We start from the raw sequence: 20,894 nt of genomic DNA, 5'->3' as shown, positions 1-20,894 counted from the left end.
GCCGGGAGCTGCCAGGTCCTGGGATGACAAACCTGGACTTCCCCAGCTTGTGACCTCTCCTCTCTCTGAAACCAGGACCACTTCCCAGACTCCTTTCCTCCTGGGACTGGGAATCTGGTGGGGATCCCAGGAGTCCCTGCCCACTTGGGAGCCACTGAGTGGGGGAGCACAGGGCAACCAGAGGACGCCAGGCCCTGTGGGAGAGGGGGCCGGGGCTGTGGCCAGTCACTCTGGGGAAAGGACTCCCTGCCTTCCTCCTGCCGGCCTCACCCGTGTCTCGGTCCGTGGCTCGGACAACGATGACTGACGTGCCAATGCCCGCTGTCTCGCGAAGCCCTAGGCGGCTGTACTGCTGCTGCGTGAACACCGGGGCCTCGTCGTTGACATCCTCCACGTACACAATCACCTGTGGGAGCCGGCCCGGGACGAAAGGTCAGGGTAGGGGTCGGGGGAGCCCAGGGCTGTGCCCACCTGAATCTGCATATGTGGTTACTGTGCTCCTAGGCCAGCTATGAGCTCTCTACAAAGGGCCTGGGGTTGTCTGGCTGGTCACTGTGTCCCCACACCTCACACAGTACCTGGCATGTGGCAGGTGTTTAAATATCATTTTGTCAGAGAACAAATCTTGTCTGGCTCTTGACTCTGCTATGAAGCCTGTGGGAACCTGTGGCTAATTGGTGAAACTTGGGCTGTTCAGCTTCTCAGCTATGAGACAGTCACATCAGTTCAACAATTCACACCCTGTGCCACTCCTAGGATGGTTATGAAGGCAAAATGAGCCAGGGCTTCGAAAAAGTGCTTGAAAAGTTTAAAGGGACCCCATTCAAACACCAAGATACCTCCGGGAGAAAAGACATGAAAACATCCTTGGTCATAGCAGACCTCCAGATTCATAGACTCCTCCAGATTCTCACGCGCTCTCTCTGGTGCGCTCACTGCCAGTGTGCAACACTGCGGCTCTTTGTGGGGGACCAACCCCACCCCGCCAGCCCCACTCCTGCTGCCGGAGCCAGGAGACGCTCAGGGAGCGGGAGCCGCCTGGGAACTACGCCCACTCAGGCTAAGGCAGCCCTCAGCCTCTGACTGATGGGCAGCTGAGATGACCGTCCCCCGAACTCCCTAGGGGACTGAGTCAGTTTCCTGTGTTCCACTTTGCTGGCTGCCTTTCCTTCCTGGTCCATGCCCCTTCCGGCTTTTCCTGGGCACACTTCCGATACTTCCTACTAATCACGTTCACATGAACCCTTGTCTCAGGATTGGCTTCTGCAGACCCAGCCCAAGACAGTGGTTGTCCCTGAGTTGTGGAATTATGCATGATTTTCATCACTGCTTATTTACAATTTCTAATTTCTCCCTATCGAACATGTATGTCTTACATAACAACAACAGCAAAAAACAAAACAAACAATGTGAAAGATGGAGAGAGCTGTGACGGCCAGAGATCAGCACGTCACTCTTCTTTTGGTACACCCCTCTCCTTTCAACACACACACAAGCATGTGACTGTGCACAGGTCTGGCCCAGGCAGGAGTAGGACCAGGGCTGTGTCCAGAAGGACCAGTGTGGCGGGGAGGGGAGTTATAGTCAGAGGGTAGTGGGGCTCAAGGAACCAGAGGGAGGCTCAGAGCTCCTGCCTCTTTTCCCAGATGAGGGAACAGAGGCCCAGAGACGGGGAGGGACTTGGCCGAGGCCTCAAGGTCACTGACAGCTGGGAAGAGAGTGATGGTTCTCCTGGTTCCCAGTCCAGCAGCCCTACCACTCTTCGCTCCATGCTGGGGATGAGCTGGCCCCAGAACAGGAGAGAGACCCTCCTTCCAGACTAACAGAGCCTGGGCCAGCAGGAGCTTGCCAACAGAGCAGGCAGGAGCCAATGGGGCTGGGGCAATGACGCGCGGCGTGGAGTGCGCATGTGGTCCCCAGTGCCAATGGCGGAGCAAGGTCCCATCTGAGAACATGAGTATTTGGGTTCTGATTGATCACTGCCACTCAGATCAGCCTCAGCTTCTCTTCCTGGGTTAGTGGGGAATTAGCTGGATGGAAATGAAGGGGCTTCTGTTGGTATAAGCAGAAATGGTGACCTGAGTGGCAGACAACTATGAGGTGAGTGGGGTGGCAGAGTAGTGGGGAGGAGATGTCTCTGGGGGTAAAGTTTTCTCTACTTCCCTGCTCTTGGGGCCCCTGTAGTTCTGCTAGGTCATCAAATTTTCATGTCCAGACACCCAGAACCCAATATGCAAACTAGCATGCCTACTCCAGAGCACAGCTGCTCACAAGCCAGAACCTTCTAAGTCTGGCTTCACCAAGAACTTGGCTGGGGAGATCCTGGGTGGGGTGGGTGGGTGGGTGTGAGGGGGAATTTGCATGGATGAATTTCAGGAACTCTTTTGCTATAAACAGAAACTACCCATCCGTCTCTCGAAACTGTGAGCCTTCTCCTTCCCGAGTTGGCTTGGCCAAATGACCTTGACTCCAAGAGTCATGGCGGAAAAAAACAGGGCTAATCTGACAGTGCAATAAAGAGGAGTGAGGTAGCATGGAGCCTGGGTGTGGCCCTCCATAAGACTGGCTGCATGCCACTCTCCTCTTGCTGGTTTCAGCCTTGTTTATAGCAGCAGAGACAGGAGGCAAAATGGTGTGTGGTTTGCGAACCTGAGAGACACAGATGTACAGGAAACAGGTCTGCCAAGTTCCTGCTGAGCAGGAGGGCTCAGTGACTGAGCTGCTGGGCTCCCCGGAGAACTAGCCCCACTTTCTGTCTAGTGCTGTGCCCTCCAGAGGGGACGAGTCAGGAGACTGTGTGTGCACATGCGCACTGTCTTCAGGAAGGTCCTGGCTTTTCTTGGGCTCAGGGATGTGGGAGCTGTGTACGATAAGGGCCATCAAGTTCTGACCCCGTGGGCAAGCAACCAAATCCCCACCTTAAAAATGACTCTTGGGCATAAGGCAGCAGTGGTTTCTGTGCTCTGGAACCTTCTGTGAGGCAGTGGGGTACAGCGGTTAAGAGAACAGATCTGAGCTGACTGCCTGCCGTGTGACCCTAAACACATTGGCCAAGCCCTCCTTGCCTCAATCTCCTCATCTATAAAATGGGTATAATAACAGTGCCTACATCAGAGGGCTGTTATGAGGCTTAAATGAGCTCAAGCACAAGAGGCACTTAGAAAAGCGCCTGGCACAGAGTGAGGGTGCTTAACGTTCCGCAGGGTTGGTGGGGAGAGGCACAGAGTGTGGCTGAGCAGGTGTGGCTCTGGGTGTCTCTCCCTGCACCGATGGGCGTAGCTTGGCTTTGTTTGTTTTACACTGTACCTGGGGTGCTGCATACTATTTTGTTAGAAAGGTTTGCAGCTGCAATGCTGAGGCAGTGACAGGAGCAGACCCCGGAGAGAGGTGCCCACCCGCTCCTGGGAGGGAGGTGAGTGGGGGTGGGGCAGGAGGGCTGCAGTTACGCAGCTCGAGGTCCAGGGTGCCAAGCCAACCTACGCTGACATCGGTCACCCTGTGGCCTGAAGCTGGCCCCACTTAGGGCATGCTCTGAAGTGGGTGGGTTACTTATTCACATGCTGATTCAGTATCTCATCGTCATGAAGGTGAGCGTGGCTGTGTGGGGCTGATTCAGTGCACATTTAGGTAACTGTCTGACCCTCAGTCATCAGGGCCCTGGAATCATTCTAAACAGCCCCACGGTTTGAAACGCCAAGGGATCTGACCCCCTCGGCCACCTCCATCAGGGCAGACCTCACTCAAAGGGGCAGCCGTAAGCACTCAGGTCTCCCTCGCCATCTCTTCCTGGGGCAGAGCTGCGGGGCAACAGCAGAAGATGGGCCAAGGCTGAGTCACCTGCTCCTCAGCACCCTCCTTTGTGATGGGGACCAGAGGCAGGCTTCTGTTCATTGTTTCCAGCCTGAGGGAAACAGCGGGGTGGAGATGGGGCCGATAAGAGGAGCTGATTCTGCCCCACTCAGTTCTGGGTAAAAGTCCCTGCTTGCTCCCCACCCCAACTTTTCCCATCTTCCTCCTACTCTTCACCTCTAAGGTCTGACTCACTTTCCACCTGGTTAAGGGGAAGGGGCTGTGAGTTGCTGAGTGTGCAGTGGGGTAGTGTGGGGGTGACCTTGTAGGTCATCTCCCTTACCTCTGTCATCCCCTTGTTACTGGGCAGGAGAGTACATCTGGCCCAGCTAATGGAATATCTAGGTGCATGTTCTGACCATTCAGGAAGATTAGGGTTGATCTGATTTTAGTTGCACAGGGGAGAGGCCTGAGGGGAGTGAGGTGGGCACAGAAGAAGACATCTGATGGGGCAGCTGGGAGTGCTGACTGGAATATTTGGGAGATACTTTCAACGGAGAGAACACTGAACTTGGACTTGGAAGACTTGGGCTCAAGTCCTGGTTCGATCACAAGTGGCTCCTCTGTGCCTCAGTTTCCTCATTTGTAAAATGAAGTTGGTGACATCTATAGCTCCAAGATCACATGTGTGAGATTCCGTGGCCCACACTAGAGAGCTATGTGGATACAGGGGTTAGTATAGTAAGGGTACCTCATCCTTTAGGACGGGCATCAGCATCACTGACCCCTTTCCGCATTTGGAAAAACTCAGGCTCGGAGCAAAATGACACATCCAAGATCCCAGGTGGGTCTGAGCCCAAGGCATCCCTACTGAGCCCAGGTGTCACTCAGCACCCAGACGAGTGGTGCCCTCCCGCCCCGGGCCCAGTTGCTGGCCATCTCTGGTCCTCCCGAGGCTCTGGCTCTGTCAGCCCTGACAGCAGGGCTGAACAGAACACAGGGCTTTATGACAAGCTGCCCCATGTGCAAGCCCCCAGCCCCAGAGCGCCCTTGGCCTCACCCTGACGGAGCTCCGCATGGGGCCCAGGTCGTGGTTGTAGGCCTCCACTATAAGAACGTGTGATGAGTTCCGCTCCCGGTCCAGGGGTCGGGGCCCTCGCATGAGGAGCCCATTGCTGACGTGGATCCGGAAGTTGTTGCCATGATTACCTGTGTGGAGGGACAGAGGATATGCATGGGCTCTGCCCTGGAGTAGGACGCTTGTGAGATCATGGTTATGGAGAAAAGATGGGGAGCCCAGACCCCCAGAAGGCAGACCTTTCCCAGAGGTCTCAGGCACTTGGCCAAAACCTGAAGTGGTATAGAAGCCTCGCCTCACACTGCCCTAGCCTAGCAGGATTTGAGGGAGGGGATAGACGCTCATTCCGTGCCCCACTTATGGAAAGCCTGGAGGTCCCCTGAGACCTCCACACCCAGAGGTGTCAGCAGATTGACTATTTCAGAGGACACCGGGGCATGACAAAGAAAGGAACACGAATCAAACTCTGTGAGAGGTTAGTGAGGAAGCATCCCTCCCTCACCTTGGGGGCTCTCGTTTTCCTTTGGGATCCAGCCGCCTCCACTCACAGCGGTGAGCTCACCCCTGATTCCAGAAGCGAGATCAGCACGTGGCAGTCTCAGGCCATAGTGACTGGTTCAGGCATGGTCCCGTGATTCTAGCTGGCCCAGTGAGACTCCTCCTTGGGAGGTTGCTGGGGGGCGGGGGTGTGGGGTGGGGGCTATCCCAGTGTCCAAGGCCATGGTGACTGGTTCAGGCATGGGCCCATGATACACACTGGGCCAGTGACACTCAATGTCTTGGGGGCTCACTGCCAGGGGCTGCTCTGGTCTTCGAGGTCCCCTCTGTCAGGGTGATATCCCACTGTGGGACATGAAGAACTCAGCATAGCAGTCAAACGCATCCTCACTGAAAACACGACCAGCTTGGTGCGAGTGACTTGAGAACACCCCTGGCTTGTCCCTCTGACCTGTCTCCCAGACCCTCGGCAGCCTAGAGAAGCTCTGCTACCCTGGGTAGGAACCGCCTCCCCTGCCATCCTAGGGCAGCCCACTCACCGTGAAGGATGCGGTACCACACACGCCCAAACTCGCCCTCGTCTGCATCTGTGGCTTTTAGCTGAGGGAAGAGGAGACACGTGGTTACTCCTCGAATTCCACCCATAGGCAGAGAAGGTGTTTGTGGAGTCCCTCCCCTTTCCTTACACCACCCCAAGCCTGTCCTGCCCAAACCGTTTCCCATGAAGCTGGGGGTGAGGAAGAGGAGAGGGACATGTTTTTCTCATCCCCTATGAGGACACCTGTCTGTTGATGGCCCTGGGCTGCCCTGTCCATGGCAGGAGACCTGCCAACTCTTTTTCCTGACACTCCTTCAGGCTCCTGGTGAGCATGGGCGAGAAGGTGGGTGACAGCTCCACTGCTCTCTGGATCCAGGCTTGGCTAGCTCAGCCTGGCCCTCCACGGTTCCCTCCTTCAGCCTTTTGAGAGTCCAGGAGACTCACCTGGGGTAGGCGGGGTGCACAACTGCTCCTTGCCCACGCTTCCTTGGTCTGAAGCTATTCTGGCTCCCAGACTGGCACTGTATATACTACAACTTCTGGAAAGTATACTGTGCACTGTAACAGCCACATTGTGGAAACCCAGAAAGCCCACTTGCCAAAGGAATGGCTCCCTGTCCAATCACACACATGATCATTCCAGTATAGTCCCAGCCCACCCCGGCTTGCTAGGTTGCACCTCAGGCTTATGTCCTGTTTCCAGTGGGAATTGGGGCTGCTCTTCTCACTCTGAGAATGCCCAGTGCTGAGCCTTTCTGACAACGCATCTGACCCTGAGGCTGCTGGCAGAGCCACAGATGGCCCTGAGGTCTGTTCCATCAAACCAAGAGCTGAATACCTCCTCTACCCACTACCCACTGGAAAGAAGCAGAGAACACCCCTGCAAAGTGATGCAGAGAGAGTGCGGCTTGCACTGGGCCTGCGTGGCTGGGCAGGCTCCCACGGGGCCACCTTATGTACAACTTGCTGTGTAACGCCCGGGCCCTTCCCCCTTTTCCTGGATCTGCCCTCTTGTCCTCAGCAATCACGTCAACCCTATGCTGTGTGTCTAAGGGTTTAGAAAAGCATGTTGATGGTGCAGAGGAGGGAGTCTGTTGGTGTGAAAGAACAGTGGGTTTGGGTCAGGCAGACCCAAGCACAAGTCCTGGCTTTGTCACTTACTGGCTATGTGGCCATGGATACAATAACCCCACTGAGCCTCAGTAGGTACAGTGATAATCATCCTTGTGAGGTGGATGGGCAAATTAGATATAATCGCTGCAAAGCATCTGGTCCGGTGCCAAGATAGATGCTGAAGGCTGGATGTTATGAGACATGCCACCTTTTCCTCTTGATTTACACTGGGGTTGGGATGGCTGCGTCGCCCCTTGCTGTGGAGGGCTTCTCACGCCCCTTCTCCCGTGAGAAGACTTAAGAGCTAGAAGGTGCAAGGATGTAGCGGGGCACTTCAACAGCCTGGCTCTGAAAGGGATCAGGACAGGAGGAGGGCTGAGCTGTCCAGTGGACACCGTTGGGTGTGGCTGTCCGTGGTGGGACTTCCCGGATGCCTCCCTTTCCTGGCAGCCTGAACCACCTGGGGAGTTTCGCCTCTGGCCATTTAAGAACAATGGAGGCCACAGGTGAGGTGTGCTGTCAGCGTGGGAAGAGAAAGTGAATGAGGTTCACCCAAGGGCGAGGTGGACCAGCAGGACCACTGGGCACTGGGGACGTCTTCAGGCTGATGCGGCTCACACTGCCAGGGGCCGGTGCCCACGCCTGTCCAGCCTTTTCAGGAAAAGCACCCAGTCCCCCCCCACTAGCTAGGTGGGTGACCCTGGCCAGGCTGCGCCTCTTCAGATCTGTTTCATTATCTGGAAGACGGGGCTGGATGAGACGACCCCTCAGTCACCTAACGGACTCTCATAATCCTACCCACCTGGGGCTATGCAGACAGAGGATGCTTCTCCTGTTGTCAAGGGCTAAGGGCAGGAAGTGAAAGTGTTAGTCGCTGAGTCATGTTCGACTCTTTGTGACCCCATGGACTGTAGCCCACCAAGCTCCTCTGACTATGGGATTCCCAGGCAAGAATACTGGGGTGGGTAGCCCTTCCCTTCTCCAGGGGATCTTCCCAACCCAGGGACCGAACTCAGGTCTCCTTCACTGGCAGGCAGATTCTTTACCATCTGAGCTACTTGTCAAAAAAACAGGCTCCCCTAAAAGCAGGTGGACCCCAGGCTTAGGTCTTGGGCAGAGCCACAGCTCCCCCTATCTGGGAGCTTGGGGGTCCTTGATGGGAAAGCTGCTGAAGACTTAGGCTCCTAAGCAGGCTGGTTGCCAGGGGAGTGCTGGCTTCCAGGAAGAAAGGAGGCTGGGGGAGGGGTGTGTGTGTGTATAGCCACCGCCTGGGGATCTCCAAGGGCTCAACCAAACTACAAGGAGTGCAGCCCTAGCAGTCTCTCGGTCCTCTATGTTCTGCCCTGTGATTTCTCTGACTTTTGAAAACGCCTCTCCCCCTCACTTCTACAGCCACATACCCTCAAAGGGAAGGTGCTCTTTCGGGAAGCTAAGGGGAGGGGGGCCTGGGGGCTGCCAGGGCCCATCTCTCTGCCCGGTCCCCTCCCGCCGCGTGGTGGCTTGTAGGCCCTCTCCCCGGTAACCTGGAGGCTGGCAGGCACTGAATACCGACCCGCTGGCTGCCCCCGACCATACCATTCAAACGTCCAGCAGGGGAAGGTGAGTGCCTCGGGTACAGAGTCAGAGAGACCCTCCCCTCTGTGTTCCCCCTAGGGCCCCCCGCCCCTCCAGAGGGCTCCAAGGAGACCGGCCAATGAAGGCCGTGGGAAGGCTCAGGAGCGCCCAAGTCCTCCAGGAGGCTCCCTCTTCCCAGCCCAGTTGCCATCCCGACCTTCCTGGCTTTCCCCTCCCCCCAGGGAGGGCCCAGACTCTTCCAGACAAAGCCAGGTCTAACTGGAGAGTGAGGGGCGAGGGCCACTCTGCCTAGCTGGCTGAGGGACACAGGCAGAGCCCAGGGCAGGTGGGGGTCACAGAGACAACCAGTGCTCCCAGGACCTTCCTCGAACAGCTGAGAAGACTTCTCGCCCAGCTGGAGACTGCCAAGAGCTGGCCCTGAGGTCAGTGCTGGGGCCTGCAGGGAAGTGGGGCAGCACGCTGCCTGGGGTTCTAGGGGGAGGATGTGTGCATGTGCTCAGGCCTGGGGAATCCCTCTGCTTTCGTAGAGAGTGGAACCTAGGTCCAGGTGGGAGCAGTGGTTAGTCTGAGGCCACCCAGAAAGATGTGCTGAGGTCAGTCCCCTCTGATCACAGCAGGCCCCGCTCTTTGCAGCTCTGAATGAAGAAAGAAGGTTCTAGACTGAGCTTGCAGAGATATGTCCAAAGTGAGGCCTGCAGGCGTGCCTGTGGCTCCAGTGGGCAGGGAGAGGCATCAGCTGCTCTTGAGATCATTCCTAGCTGTGGTCTGACAGAGGTCTCCTTTCCCCAGAACCACTGGCCCCGGCTGGCTGCTCAGACAGGGCAGCCGGGGGGCCTGTAGTCAGTCTTGCCGCACCTCCCTGGAAGGATGGCCTGACATTTTCAACCACTTGGGAATCTCCTGCTCCCAAAGAAAATACTCCAATGCCAATTTAGCCTCACATGTTTTTTCAAAGCATTGCCCCAAGGACTGAAGCCTGGACCTGCTTTGCTAGTCTGATAGGGTCTCCAGATCCATGTGGAGGTCTCGAAATAGCATTAGGACTAGTAGGGCTGCGACTCCTCTCACTTCAGACTGCCCTTTTTTTACTCCCAGCCAAGCATTTTCCTGGGGAGGATGGAGGGATGGGCAGTTCTCTCCCCAAGGACATGGCAGTGGGCACACCCCATCCCTCTTCCCTTCCAGATTCAGGGAAGAGCCAACCCACGTATGGCCTGGCCAGTGTACTCTCTAGGTCTGATGCTAAGAGGCGGAGGCCCCAGGCAGCTAGATGGGCATCAAAATTTCCATCTGGGAGCTGGGAGGGGTCATGCTCTGTCTGGAAATGCTGGGAAGGAGTGGTGGTGGGGACTGGGTTGGGGGTGGGGTGCACTGGATGCCCTTAGTCCCTGGGCACAGGGCAGGCTGCAGCAGAGGAGGCTGGGCAGAGAGAGCCAGGAGTTAGGTCCTGCAGCTGTTGGTGAGTGCCTCGGGTGGTGATGGCGGCTGGGGAGGGTGTGGGCTGGGGGGCCCCCTCTCCATTTCCCACTTCCTGCTGACTTGGTGGGCTCTGCAGCCCACAGGCAGAGTCTCGGTATAACCTAAAGCGCTTCCTCCCTAGTGTTGGTGCTAGAACTTGACTAAGTTAGACTAGGCTGTTACTTGGGAAAAGGAGAGGACTCTGTTATCCTTTAGGTCATGAAAGTCTCAAAGGTCAAAGAGAAATAAATGATTATTTCTTAATAAACCCCCTTCTGGATTTCCTGTGTTTGTAGAAATCAAAGATCACAAACGTTGGCCTGCAAGCTGTAGCCTCCTTATGTATTTTGTTTGGCCCATTTGTAGTATTTTAAATATTTGAAAATTCATTTGGAGTTTTTAAAAAATCAAGTTTGTTTGGCCTTTGTAGTGTCTCCCCCGCCACCCCCCCGCCCCCGCTCTCTCTCCAGAGGGGATTCAACCAGATTTGAATTAGTTGGCAACACTTCAACATCAGGAAAGTTTGCCTAAAAAAGTCTAGATTTCTGGCTTCTCTTGGGAACCTGGAAGAGGGACCACCGGGGCCTGCCTTCTGGGATTCCGTCAGCTTGGCTGAGGCCCCTCCGTCCCCACTCTTCATGTAGACCTGCCCACTTGTCCTGCTGGTAACATGCTATCTACTAGCTGGTCTCTAGCCATGTTAATTTGCAACCAAGAGCTCAGTTTGATTTTCCAGCTATAAGGAATCTGCCGCGCCCCCACCCTCACCCCCCCACCAGTGGGATGATCCTAAGTGGTAATGGGTGACTATGTCTGGGGGTTTCAAGCCCCACCTTGTCAAGTGGGCTGCTTCTCTGGGGGTGCTTTCCCACTTGTTCTCAGGAAGTCCTGGGAGAGGGCTGGGAGCCAGCAGGTTGGCAATGCCACCAGTCCAGGGGTCGGGAACCCTGGTTCTGGCTTTAGCTTGGCCATTGGCTCACAGTGTGGCCTTGGGCTTGCCTATCCCTTATTTGGGCTTCAGTTTCCTCACTTGTCTCTGGAGCAGGCTGGACTTCCTTGGGAAGCACCAACAGGAATTCTCCCGGGGGTCAGGTGGGTGACATAGGTGTGCAGGGGGGCTGAGGGCAGGGAGTGCAGTGAGCTGGGGGCCAGCACCCCATCTAAATTGGGCAGCAGCTGCTCGGCCCTAGCCCCTGGGGGCCAGGCAGCAATGGGCCCCATGTTGCTAGTGCTGAAATTCTGAAATTTCAAGAGAAGCCAGATGTTCAGATATTTATGTGAAACCTTGTTGTATTTGTTTTTTTTTTTTTTTAAAATTCACAATTAATTTAAGTTTATAAAAGCACTGTAAGAACTCAACCAGTTTGTAGCCTTGGTGGCAGATAACTGCTAGGGTCCTTGCCCTCTGCAACTATAATTGATGACTTGTTCCTGGTCACAGAGCAAGTTAGGGACAGGATTGGTCTTAGACCCCAAGACTCTGTTGTAATTCCTGAGAATTGACTTTAAAATGCCAGAAGGCATTACCCCTCCTGCCTCCTCCGTGACAGGTAGGCAGGGACTGTAGCAGAGGGAGGATCTGAGCTCAGGCCCAGCTCCATCACTCTCCCACTGCGTGACTTTAGCCTTGTTACCTCTCCCAGGCTCACTGTTCTAACCTGGAACATGACTGCAATGTTGTCCGCAGCTAGTCTGGCAGTGCCCAGCACCCATCAAAATCCCCCTGCCTCTCCAGTCCTGAGTCCAGCTCATCTGCTCCTGTCCCATTCCCGTTGCAGGAGCCATGGACACAGAGGGCCCCAGCCCCCTCGCCTTCCTCACAGCTCCAGCCACGCCGGGGAGGCTCTCAGAGGCCGTTGACCCCATCCCCGTGCTCATTGCCCTGGCCTGCATCTTCCTTCTGCTGGCCACCTGTCTGCTCTTCATGACCCTCTGCAAGCCCCGCGCCCTGGACCCGAGCCGCCGCCGGGCCCGCGAGTGCATGCCCCACCACCCGGGGAGCCCCAGCGAGCCGCAGCTCCGCCTCTGGAAGCGGCTGGGCTCGCTGCGCCGCTCCCTGCCCAGCTTCCGCCGCGGCCGGCCTGCCCCCCGGCGCCCCCTGCCGGGCAGAGAGGACAACCACGACTGCGACTGCACGGAATCTACCAAGATGTGACAGGGGTGTCCTCCTATTCCATCCACAGACCCTCTTGCCTCGGGCGGAACCAGTCACCTCCGGCTGCAAGAGGACAGTGGCCCAAACAACCTGGGCCACGTGCCCACACTGTCAGCGGTACCCTGTGCACTCAGGCCCGTGGCCTTTCCCAGGGATCGTCCCCGGAAGAATGCCTTCCTTCCTGCTGCCACTTCAGCTGCTGCCGGTTGGAAGGCTCCTGGACCAGGGACTGAGCACCTGCAACCATCTTGACCCTTGGCCCAAAGCTTTCAATGGTACAAACCTGGGGCCCCCAAGGCCCTTCTCTGACAGCCGGGAACCAGCAATCTCCAGGAAGCAACCCCCCTTCTTCCCAAGAGAAGCCCTGCCCACCCTCCAGGTGCCAAAGCCCAGCTCAGATTCCAGTGCTAGTTGCTGAATGGCCTAAGGTTCCCTGCAGCCAAGTGAAATACTCAGCCATGCTGGGGGCAAGGGAGTGTCCTGCCCTCTGTGCCAACTCAGTGCCTGAGGCAAAGGGGAACCCAGGGAATTCCCTCCCCCGACTTCCTGGACCCTGCCTGCATTTGCTTGTAATCCATGAGAGCAGTCAGCACCCCTGTGGTGGATCAGATGCTGGGTGCCTGCTAGGAGGAGGGGCATTCTGGGGGCTCTCAACACACCTAGCCAATCACAATCTTGGCTGTCACCTTGGCACGTCCCCCCTCTCTCAGTGCACCTGAGCCAGGATGGATGAGGACGGGGCTGGGAATGACTCAAGAAGCTCCTTGCAGAGGCCGGGACCGGCGCTGTGTCAGAGTGGGAGGAGGCACTGTCAGCAGCTGGAGGTGACATTATCCGGGCTCTGAGAGCACTGCAGAGGCTCCATGCCTCACCCAGGGAGGGAGGCAGGCTTCCTCCAGCTGGGAGGGTCCAGGCCTCTCCAGGACAGCTGTGGAACTTCAGGCCTCGACCACATGAGGTGTGCTATCATATTTTTGGTGATCGCTTCATTGACTGGCTCCTGTCAAAGCAATCCCAACCCAGGCTGGGCTTCTCAGATTCCCAAACCTTCAACCTCTCCTCGTAAGGCTGGGGCTAACCACTTTGGTTGGTCCCAAATTTGGGGGGCTGGGCAGAGGGGTCTGAACTGCCCAGCTCCTGCCCCAGAGAGTCACCTGGCTAGAGTCACCTGCACCCCATTAGGGACTGCTCCACATAACCCTGCTACAATCCACACAGCAGCCAGGAATGTCTTCTCACAGGGTGAGCTCCGATTCTGCCACTCCCCAGCTCCAGAAGCTACTGCTGGGTCAAGCCAGAGCTTCTTTGTCTGGTGCTCGGTGCCCACTGGGAGCTGACTGCAAATGATGCTTCTAGCCTCATCCTGACCCAAGACTCCAGGCAAACTGAAATATCTGTCCACCCCAGGCTACAGCTCACTCGGCATGCACGCCCTCCGTGAAGCCCTCTGTCTTCACCTGCAGCCTCCTCCTGCCTGAAATCAAGGGAGGACAGGGACCACTTCCTTTGGGCAGTGTGGGTCACCCCTGTCATGCCTGCTCCTTTCTACAAGCCTGGGAGGCTCCCAGAGAGCGAGACCAAGTCCAACCCCTCATCTGCTTCACCGGCGACAGGCTCAGAGCTATGGGGCCTGTGTTTACTGAGTGAAGGGTGGCCCTGTCTAGTCCTGGGCGCACCCCCTTCTTCCCTTGGATGCCCCTGCACAGAAGCTGTCTCTCCCAGCAGGCCCATAGTGCATTCCTTTCAGGTCAGTTTGACATCTGAGAGCAAGTCCACTTTGGCCAGAAACTTACTTCCAGGGCCTTGAGAAATCACCAGAGCCTGATTTTCTCCCTGAGAAATGGGGAGACTCGGGGACTGACTTATATTACTCACAGGCTCTAGGATCTCACTCTGAGTAGTCTATATAAATAGAAACCAAGTCTTGGGGTTTAGAAAGCGAGGCAGGCCTCCTCCCACAGTGCAGTAACCTCTTCCTGGTTTTTCCCCTGTCACGTCTCCCTGAGACACCCCAGGCTGAATTCTGCCTGGAGTTGGTCACCGTATCACCCCCCCGGCCAGCATACTCTGCCTGGCATGTGGTGTCACAGGGGTGGGCAGTAAAGCTATCCTTGACCTGAAGGACAAAAAGCTGGGGGTGGGGAGGAGAGGGCTCTCAAAGGTCTGCTGTACCCCCAGCTGTGTTCCCAGGTTGATCCTTGGAGACCTTTGTGAGCTGGGGGTCGCAGGTGCTAAGTTTTAGGCTAGGGGAGAGTGGGGCTCCGTGGCTTGGTGTGGTGGATTTCTTTAAGGCTCGAGGAGCTGAGGCTCAGAGGGAGAAAACCATTTTCTAGAACCACCCCCAGACCCTGCCAACCCATGGCTTCCTGGACTCTTGGCGCCTCTGGGAGTCAGCACCCTGCTCCCGGCTCCCCTCCTGCCCCACACCTGGCCCTGATGCAGGGAGGTGGGCACACTGCCAACCTCCCACTCTTCTGCCCCTCCCAAGCCTGGGAGCCTGTCCCAGCGGGCAGGCCCAGATTTGCTCTGTTTGGCTCAGCCTGCAACTTGGAAACCCCACAGCTGGTGAGGAGGGTAATTCATGCCCGGCCTCCCTCCCCACCCAGCAACTGAGGCCTCCAGGGAGGGCTCGGGAGGGCACCCAGCCTCCTTTTTCAGGTCCCTGCCTTCCTCCCCCAAGGCCCAAAGCTGTGGCTCCTGCTTCCCGGGCAAAAGAGCCCTTTCTTTTTGTGCCTGTTTATTTCCCAAGAGGGGAGCTTCAGCCAAGAGCCCTGTGAAAGCAGCTCTGTTCTGGGCTGTGCTGGGCCCTGGCTCTCAACTCCTTTCTGGGAAATGTGACGTCTCCAGCTCCCTCCTGCTCTGAAAGGGCCTCCTGGGCGAAGTGGCGGATGGGGAGAGGACTGTGGGGGATGGAGGGAGAGAGGAGAGGAGGGCCAAGGCGTTCTTTCTGTTTTGGGCCCATCCATCCTGGGTTACATAACCTGGGGGCTTACTCTCCCCAGGAGGGAGGAGCAGCCTGGGTCCCTCTTTGGTTACAGCACTGGCTACTCGGGAGCAGCAGCTGGACTGGCCCCTGTTTCCATCCTGCCACAAGGCCACTGAGCGCATGCTCTGAACTGAATGTGGCCCTGCCTGCCCTGCGCCGCCGCCCCCCACACCCGCCGTCACCTGCCTGCACGATGCTGTGGCCCTCACGGATGTCCTCGGGGACGCTTGCCTCGTAGCTGCTCTGCAGAAAGATGGGCCGGTTGTCATTCACATCCAGGACGGTGACAAACACGGTAGCTGTGCCCGTGCGCCGCTTGCCCACGGGGCCATTGTCTGTGGCGGGGCCGAGGAAATGGTGTTAGCAGCTGCCTGAGGGGCACGCTCCCGGGTGCCAACCAGACTCTGTTCCCCCACCTCTGCAAGGGGGTGGCTCTTTTTCTCTAGGTTAGGAGCAACACTAACAGTATCTAACATGTCCCAAGAACTCATTCAGTCCTCACAATAAGCCTGCCAAGCGGGTGCATTATCAGAGGAGGTGACTGAGGCATGAAGTAGGTTGAATGGTGGCCCCCGAAAGATATACCCATGGCAAGTCCCTGGGAACCTGTACATGTAACCTTACAGGGAGAAAGGGCCTTTGAAGATGTAATTAAGGATCCTGAGAGGAGGTATCCTGGATTATCTGGGTGGGCCGTAAATCCCATGACAAGGGTCCTTACAAGAGACAGGCATGAAGGTTGGGGGGGCGGAGCGCAGATTTGACACAGAGAGGAGAAGGTCATGTGAAGTCGGAGGTGGAGACCAGAGTCCTGCAGCCACCAGCCAAGGGACACTTGGAGCCACCAGAAACCAGAAGAGGTGGGGAAAGACCCTCCCCTAGAACCTTTGGAGGGAATACAGTCCTGCTGACACCTTAATTTTGAACTTCTGGCCCCCGGAGCCGTGAGAAAATAAATGTGTTCCTTAAGCCACCAGCTGTGTGATCATGTGTTTCAACTGCCCTAGGAATCAGCTACAGGGACTGAGATGACAAACCCCACTGCTGTTGGGGCCAGGAGGGTGAGGTCCATGGTGCACACCCGGGCGTGTCTGCCTCCGGGGCAGCCATCCTCTGCTCCTGTCCACACTGGACAGGCAGAATGGGGCCCAGGGACCCTAGATCTTCTGATTCCTCAAGAGAAATCAAACATCTGAGCTTTTAACTAAAATCTCCTGATTTTTAAATGTCCACAGCTATTATTTCTTATGAAACATGAGATGGGTCAAACACACCTGCAGGACGGACTAGGCCTCTGCATTCAGGGATGTGGACTCTGCCTGATTTCTAAGCCTTAAGTATTCAGGGATTCTGCCCTCTCAGTTCCTGGAAGGACCCTCCCAGGGCTGGGTCATCCTCCTTGTGCCAAGTGCTGCATGTCCAGGCAAGGGCGGTCACCCCAGTGAGGAGTATGGGCAGCTGGTGTTGGCTGAGGACCAGGGGTGACTCTGTCCTTCTGCCCAAGCCAGCTGCCCACCTGCTGGGGTCAGTGAGTTATCCTGAGGTAGGTCACTTTGTCCTCCTGAGCTCCTCTCCAGGACCAACCTCTCACTGTCCGGGGGTACTGCTTACTTGCCCCGTCTGGGGACAGTGTGAGCTGGCAGGCTCCAGAGAACGCCCCAGCCTCTCCTCCTAGCCAGTGCTTCATGCAAAGGCTGAACCCAGGGCAGGTGATGGGCCTCCAGAGGGTGGTGTGGCCACTCCAGGGTGGGAGGAGAACAGGGCAGGGGGGAGATGCTGGGGAGCGACTGCAGGCTGGCTAGAGTGAGGCACAGAGAGCTCACTGCCTCTCACCCTGAGATCACTGCAGACACTGAAAAAGCGTTCCTGTGAGGACCAGGGGCATCTGGGGGACACAGGCCTGTTCACACCCTTCTTGCCATCTGGTGTCCTCAAGGGCTCCCAGCTGCCTGGAAACCGAAGACCAAACTTCTAGCTCAACATTTAGGCCTCCACAAGGGGCCCTACCTGATCACAGCCCCCCCACTAAGGGACACCCAGACACAGAGCTCTCTCCCATCTTCCAATCCAGGCCTGAAATGCCCTCCCTGCTTCTCCACATATGGAAACCCAATGTGGTCCCCAAGGTGGTGGGCAGCATGTCTTGTTTCTATCAGCACCATCCTGTTCTCTTAGGCAAGTCTGTGCCCCGAAGGTCCCTCTGAGAAACTTCCCTTCCCAACTCTGAGGCCTGGGGTTCCAGGTGGGTCTGACAGCTCCCCCAGCGACAGGGACAGACCCAACTAAGAAGCACATCACACCCCCTCTTGGCCGTAATGAGGGGTTCAGAGACAGGTGCTGGGACAGATAGAACTAATCAGAGCCCATCTGAGGGTTTCTGCTGGGGAAGCTGGGAAAGATACAAGTGCCAGTTCCCTGCTGCTCAGGGAACTCAGACGAAGGCTGGGACTGCAGCAAGAATCTGCCATCAAGTGAGCCAGGGGACAGAGCTCACACACAGGGGCAGAGGCAGCCAACGCAGAGAGACTGAGGCCTGTGGCATCATCTGAGCTCCAAAGCCAGTCAATAGTTAAAGCTCCATCTCCTTGTGGACCAGTGTAGTTTTGTGAGCCTATCCTGCTGAAGCTAGTTTATTTAAAAAATTGCCATTAATAGTCCTAATTAATCCAAAGGCACTCCCAGAGGCAACTTCCTTCAAGCAGCCCCTCTTGATCACCCCCCTTTGCAAGTTTCCACCACCCTTGGTGCTTGTACTCTTGGGCCATCCCTTCACCCTGTTCTGCTCTGTGCTAGTTTTGCAGTGATCTGTCTACATGCTGGTCTCCCGTCTGGCCCCCATGTAGCCCCCAACACACCACCTTAGCATCTTGCACGTAGCACGATGTGCCGAGCCTCACGGCTGGCAAGGGCATGCCACTATACTGAGGGTCTGGTTGCCCTTTCTCCACTGGCACCAGGGCACAGCCTTTGCCTCAAGGCCAGCTCCTGGAAGGGCACCCACGTAAACTCCGTGGGTGGGCTGGTGCTCACCGATGGCCTCCAGAACGAGCGTGTATGTGGCCGTGGTCTCCCGGTCCAGGTTCACCACCGTTCTCACTGTGGCATCGCGGTAGCCAACACTGAACTTCCCATCCACGTTTCCACCTGTGGGCAAGAGAGAATGAAGCACTGGTCAGCAACCAGGGAAAGCGTGGTGACACCCAGCTCGGCTTCCAAGCCAGGACACTTCAGGGCTGGTCCAGGGGGGGAAAGGCTATGTTGTCCACTCAGCACTACCAGGGAGGGAAGGTCCCAGGGGCTCTGATGAGGGTGTGGGCTTGCCTATGTGGGCTTAGGTGAAGGGTCGAATGCCTGAAATCCTGAGTCTAACATTGATCGAACAACTACTGTGTACCAGGCACTGCATCTCACTTGTGCTGTCACTACTTCCCAGAGCAGGAAAATGGCCCTTTAGTAAGGTTATGGGGTACTGTCATCTATTTGGGGTGTAGGACTCCAACTGGAAAGTCTAGTTCCTGAACCCATGTCCTTCTCCACTCTGCCACCTGCCTAGCTGGTAGAAGGATCAGGGCTTTTATATGTGGTTGAGGACTTTGGGGTCAGCCGAGGGGTCTTGGGCTCTCTGAGTGGGGACTCCCAGAGGCTACACAGAGTAAAGAGTGGAGGCAAGTGGACAGGATACAGGTGTTACTGAGTCTTCCTCAGTTCTGGGCCAGGTGGGAAGGGGGATGGTCTCCACTCCGAGGAGAGGAGAGGAAAGGACAAGAGTGAAAAGGACTCCCTCAGAACAGTGTGGAGACCCTTCCCTGCCATCTGGGAGGCAGCATGGCCCTCTGGGCAGCAGAGGGCGTCACTGAACTGGGTTTGCGCTAGCTTAGCTTGAGACGCTGTGCAGTGCCTGGAAGAATGTGCAATGATCTGAGAAACCTAGGGCTGGGGGGCTCTCAGGTCAGCAGGGACTGGCCACTTTGAGGCATTGGGAAATCATCCCAGAGGCTGCCACCAGGTTCTCCCTTGTCCTCACATGGTTTGCCCCTGGAGAAAGCACTCTGTCCCCCGAGTCTCTAATAACTGCTTCCCAGTGTCTGAAGCACCATCTACAAGGGGCACAATCCAGCTTCAAGAGGCAGGGGAGGAACTAAGACACAAGTAATGCCGGAGGCTGAACCATGGCTGGTGCTGGGGGGTTCTTGATAACAGCCTTTACCAGAGCAGTCTTGAGAACAACTTGCAAGAAGCTGGTCTGAAGATGTGGGGCCTCTTTCAGGGAGGGGAAGGAGGGAAAGGGTCTGGAAAGGAGAGGTGGAGGCCTGGGCGGTCACTTGGGCTGCAGCAAGCTGAGGGTGGGTTGTAGCCTGGGATTCCTTACTCAGGGGAGAGGCGTCAGGGAGGCTGGTGTGTGCACAGGTATGTATGCAGATGAGCGTGTGTGTAATGTGGTTGCAGGCAGGCCAGGGACAGAGTGAAGACTGAGCCAGTAAAATGGCTGAGGGGAGGGCTGAGGAATGTGAAAGAACTGCCCTGCTCTCTTCCATGCACCCTAGCACCTCTCAGGTGTGCCATGGACTGAAGAATGCTGGCAGACTGTTCTAATCCAGGAACGGCTAATACATAGCATGTATGCCACCACCTACCAAGACTACTGCCATTGCAGACTTCACTAATCGATCACAGCTCACTTTCTCCTGTGGAGCCAGGGCATGGCCTCATAACATTTCTCCACAGCTCTCTAAGTGGTAACCACTTGACACTTTTAAGCTAAAATCATTTCGCTCAGAGATATCTAAACTATTTGTCTCTAAATAGATGAAAATTCTCATCATGAGTGAAAGGCGCCCTGGGAAGGACCAGGCCACATTCCTCTAGCCACTGCTTTGTTACCCTGATGTGGGGTGGAGTTGGGGGCAGGGCTCCTCCCCAGGAGTCACTGGCTCCACCACCCTCTAGAATAAACTTCAGGAAGACCCCCCCGCCCTGCATCATCCAATAGGTACAGAAGCCCCCCGCCCCACAAGAGAGCCAGACCAGAGGGACCCAGGTGCAAAGCCCTTGGGAAAAGTCAAGAGCAAATATTTGAGGCCCCAACAGGGGCAAAAGGCTGATGGGCAGTACAGGTCCTATCCCTTCTTCCCCTCCTCCCCTCTCCCCGAGCCCACTCCAGGCTGGCTGCTCATCTGAGGGTCGGGGAGGCAGGGCCACACCTGTGATGAAGTAGCTGAGCTCGGCGTTGAGGCCCACGTCGTTGTCCGTGCAGTTCAGCCAGACCACCCGGAACTCCCGTGGCACTTCCTCCGACACGGAGACATTGTACACAGCAGGGAAGAAGGTGGGTGTCTCGTCATTCACATCCAGCACTGGGGGAAGAGTCGGCACTCAGGGCTAGACCTGGCTTCCACCCTAAACTGCCAGCTCCGAAGGCAGTAGTTCATGCCACAGACCAACAGGAAACACATTTCTTAGGAGTCAACACTGGCTGGTCATGGGCCAAGGGCCCCCATGGCTGCTGGAGCCAGGACAGGGCTGAACAGAGATTCTGCCCCCTCTTGTAGCTCATGCCATCGAAACCCCAGAGTCTGTCTCTAATATGTGCCTAACAACGACAATGATGACTGTGATGATGGTCATCACATTCCTCCGCTCTCTCCAGGTGCCAAGCCCAGGCTAAGTGCTCCCTGAACAGGACCACATGGGCCCCTCATATCAT

The 20,894-nt window shown here is 56.4% G+C and overlaps 2 protein-coding genes across 10 annotated transcripts in view; one reads left to right on the top strand and one right to left on the bottom strand.

Annotated features, from left to right (window-relative positions):
* The window catches only part of CDH23 (cadherin related 23), a 433,102-nt gene that overhangs the window by 87,425 nt on the left and 324,783 nt on the right, over positions 1-20,894 (bottom strand). For all 9 annotated transcript variants that reach the window (XR_006345354.1, XM_043925746.1, XM_043925738.1 and 6 more), the window contains 6 exons: positions 20,392-20,544; positions 18,221-18,334; positions 15,377-15,525; positions 5,905-5,965; positions 4,850-4,998; positions 271-406 (listed from right to left, as the gene is read on the bottom strand). Coding sequence is in view for 8 of the 9 variants with exons in the window: in XM_043925746.1 (XP_043781681.1) it covers positions 271-406; positions 4,850-4,998; positions 5,905-5,965; positions 15,377-15,525; positions 18,221-18,334; positions 20,392-20,544 (762 nt within the window). In the remaining variant the exon portion in view is untranslated. The remainder of the gene's footprint in view (positions 1-270; positions 407-4,849; positions 4,999-5,904; positions 5,966-15,376; positions 15,526-18,220; positions 18,335-20,391; positions 20,545-20,894) is intronic.
* On the top strand, positions 9,955-14,289 carry C15H10orf105 (chromosome 15 C10orf105 homolog). Its single transcript, XM_043925751.1, has 2 exons — positions 9,955-10,050; positions 11,828-14,289. Exon 2 carries the CDS (start codon positions 11,833-11,835, stop codon positions 12,202-12,204), a length of 372 nt encoding a protein of 123 aa, XP_043781686.1. The 5' UTR covers positions 9,955-10,050; positions 11,828-11,832; the 3' UTR covers positions 12,205-14,289.

Source organism: Cervus elaphus, chromosome 15, assembly GCF_910594005.1.
Source record: "Cervus elaphus chromosome 15, mCerEla1.1, whole genome shotgun sequence".
NCBI classification, from domain to species: domain Eukaryota; kingdom Metazoa; phylum Chordata; class Mammalia; order Artiodactyla; family Cervidae; genus Cervus; species Cervus elaphus.
This window is presented reverse-complemented; position numbering and strand designations above follow the sequence as displayed.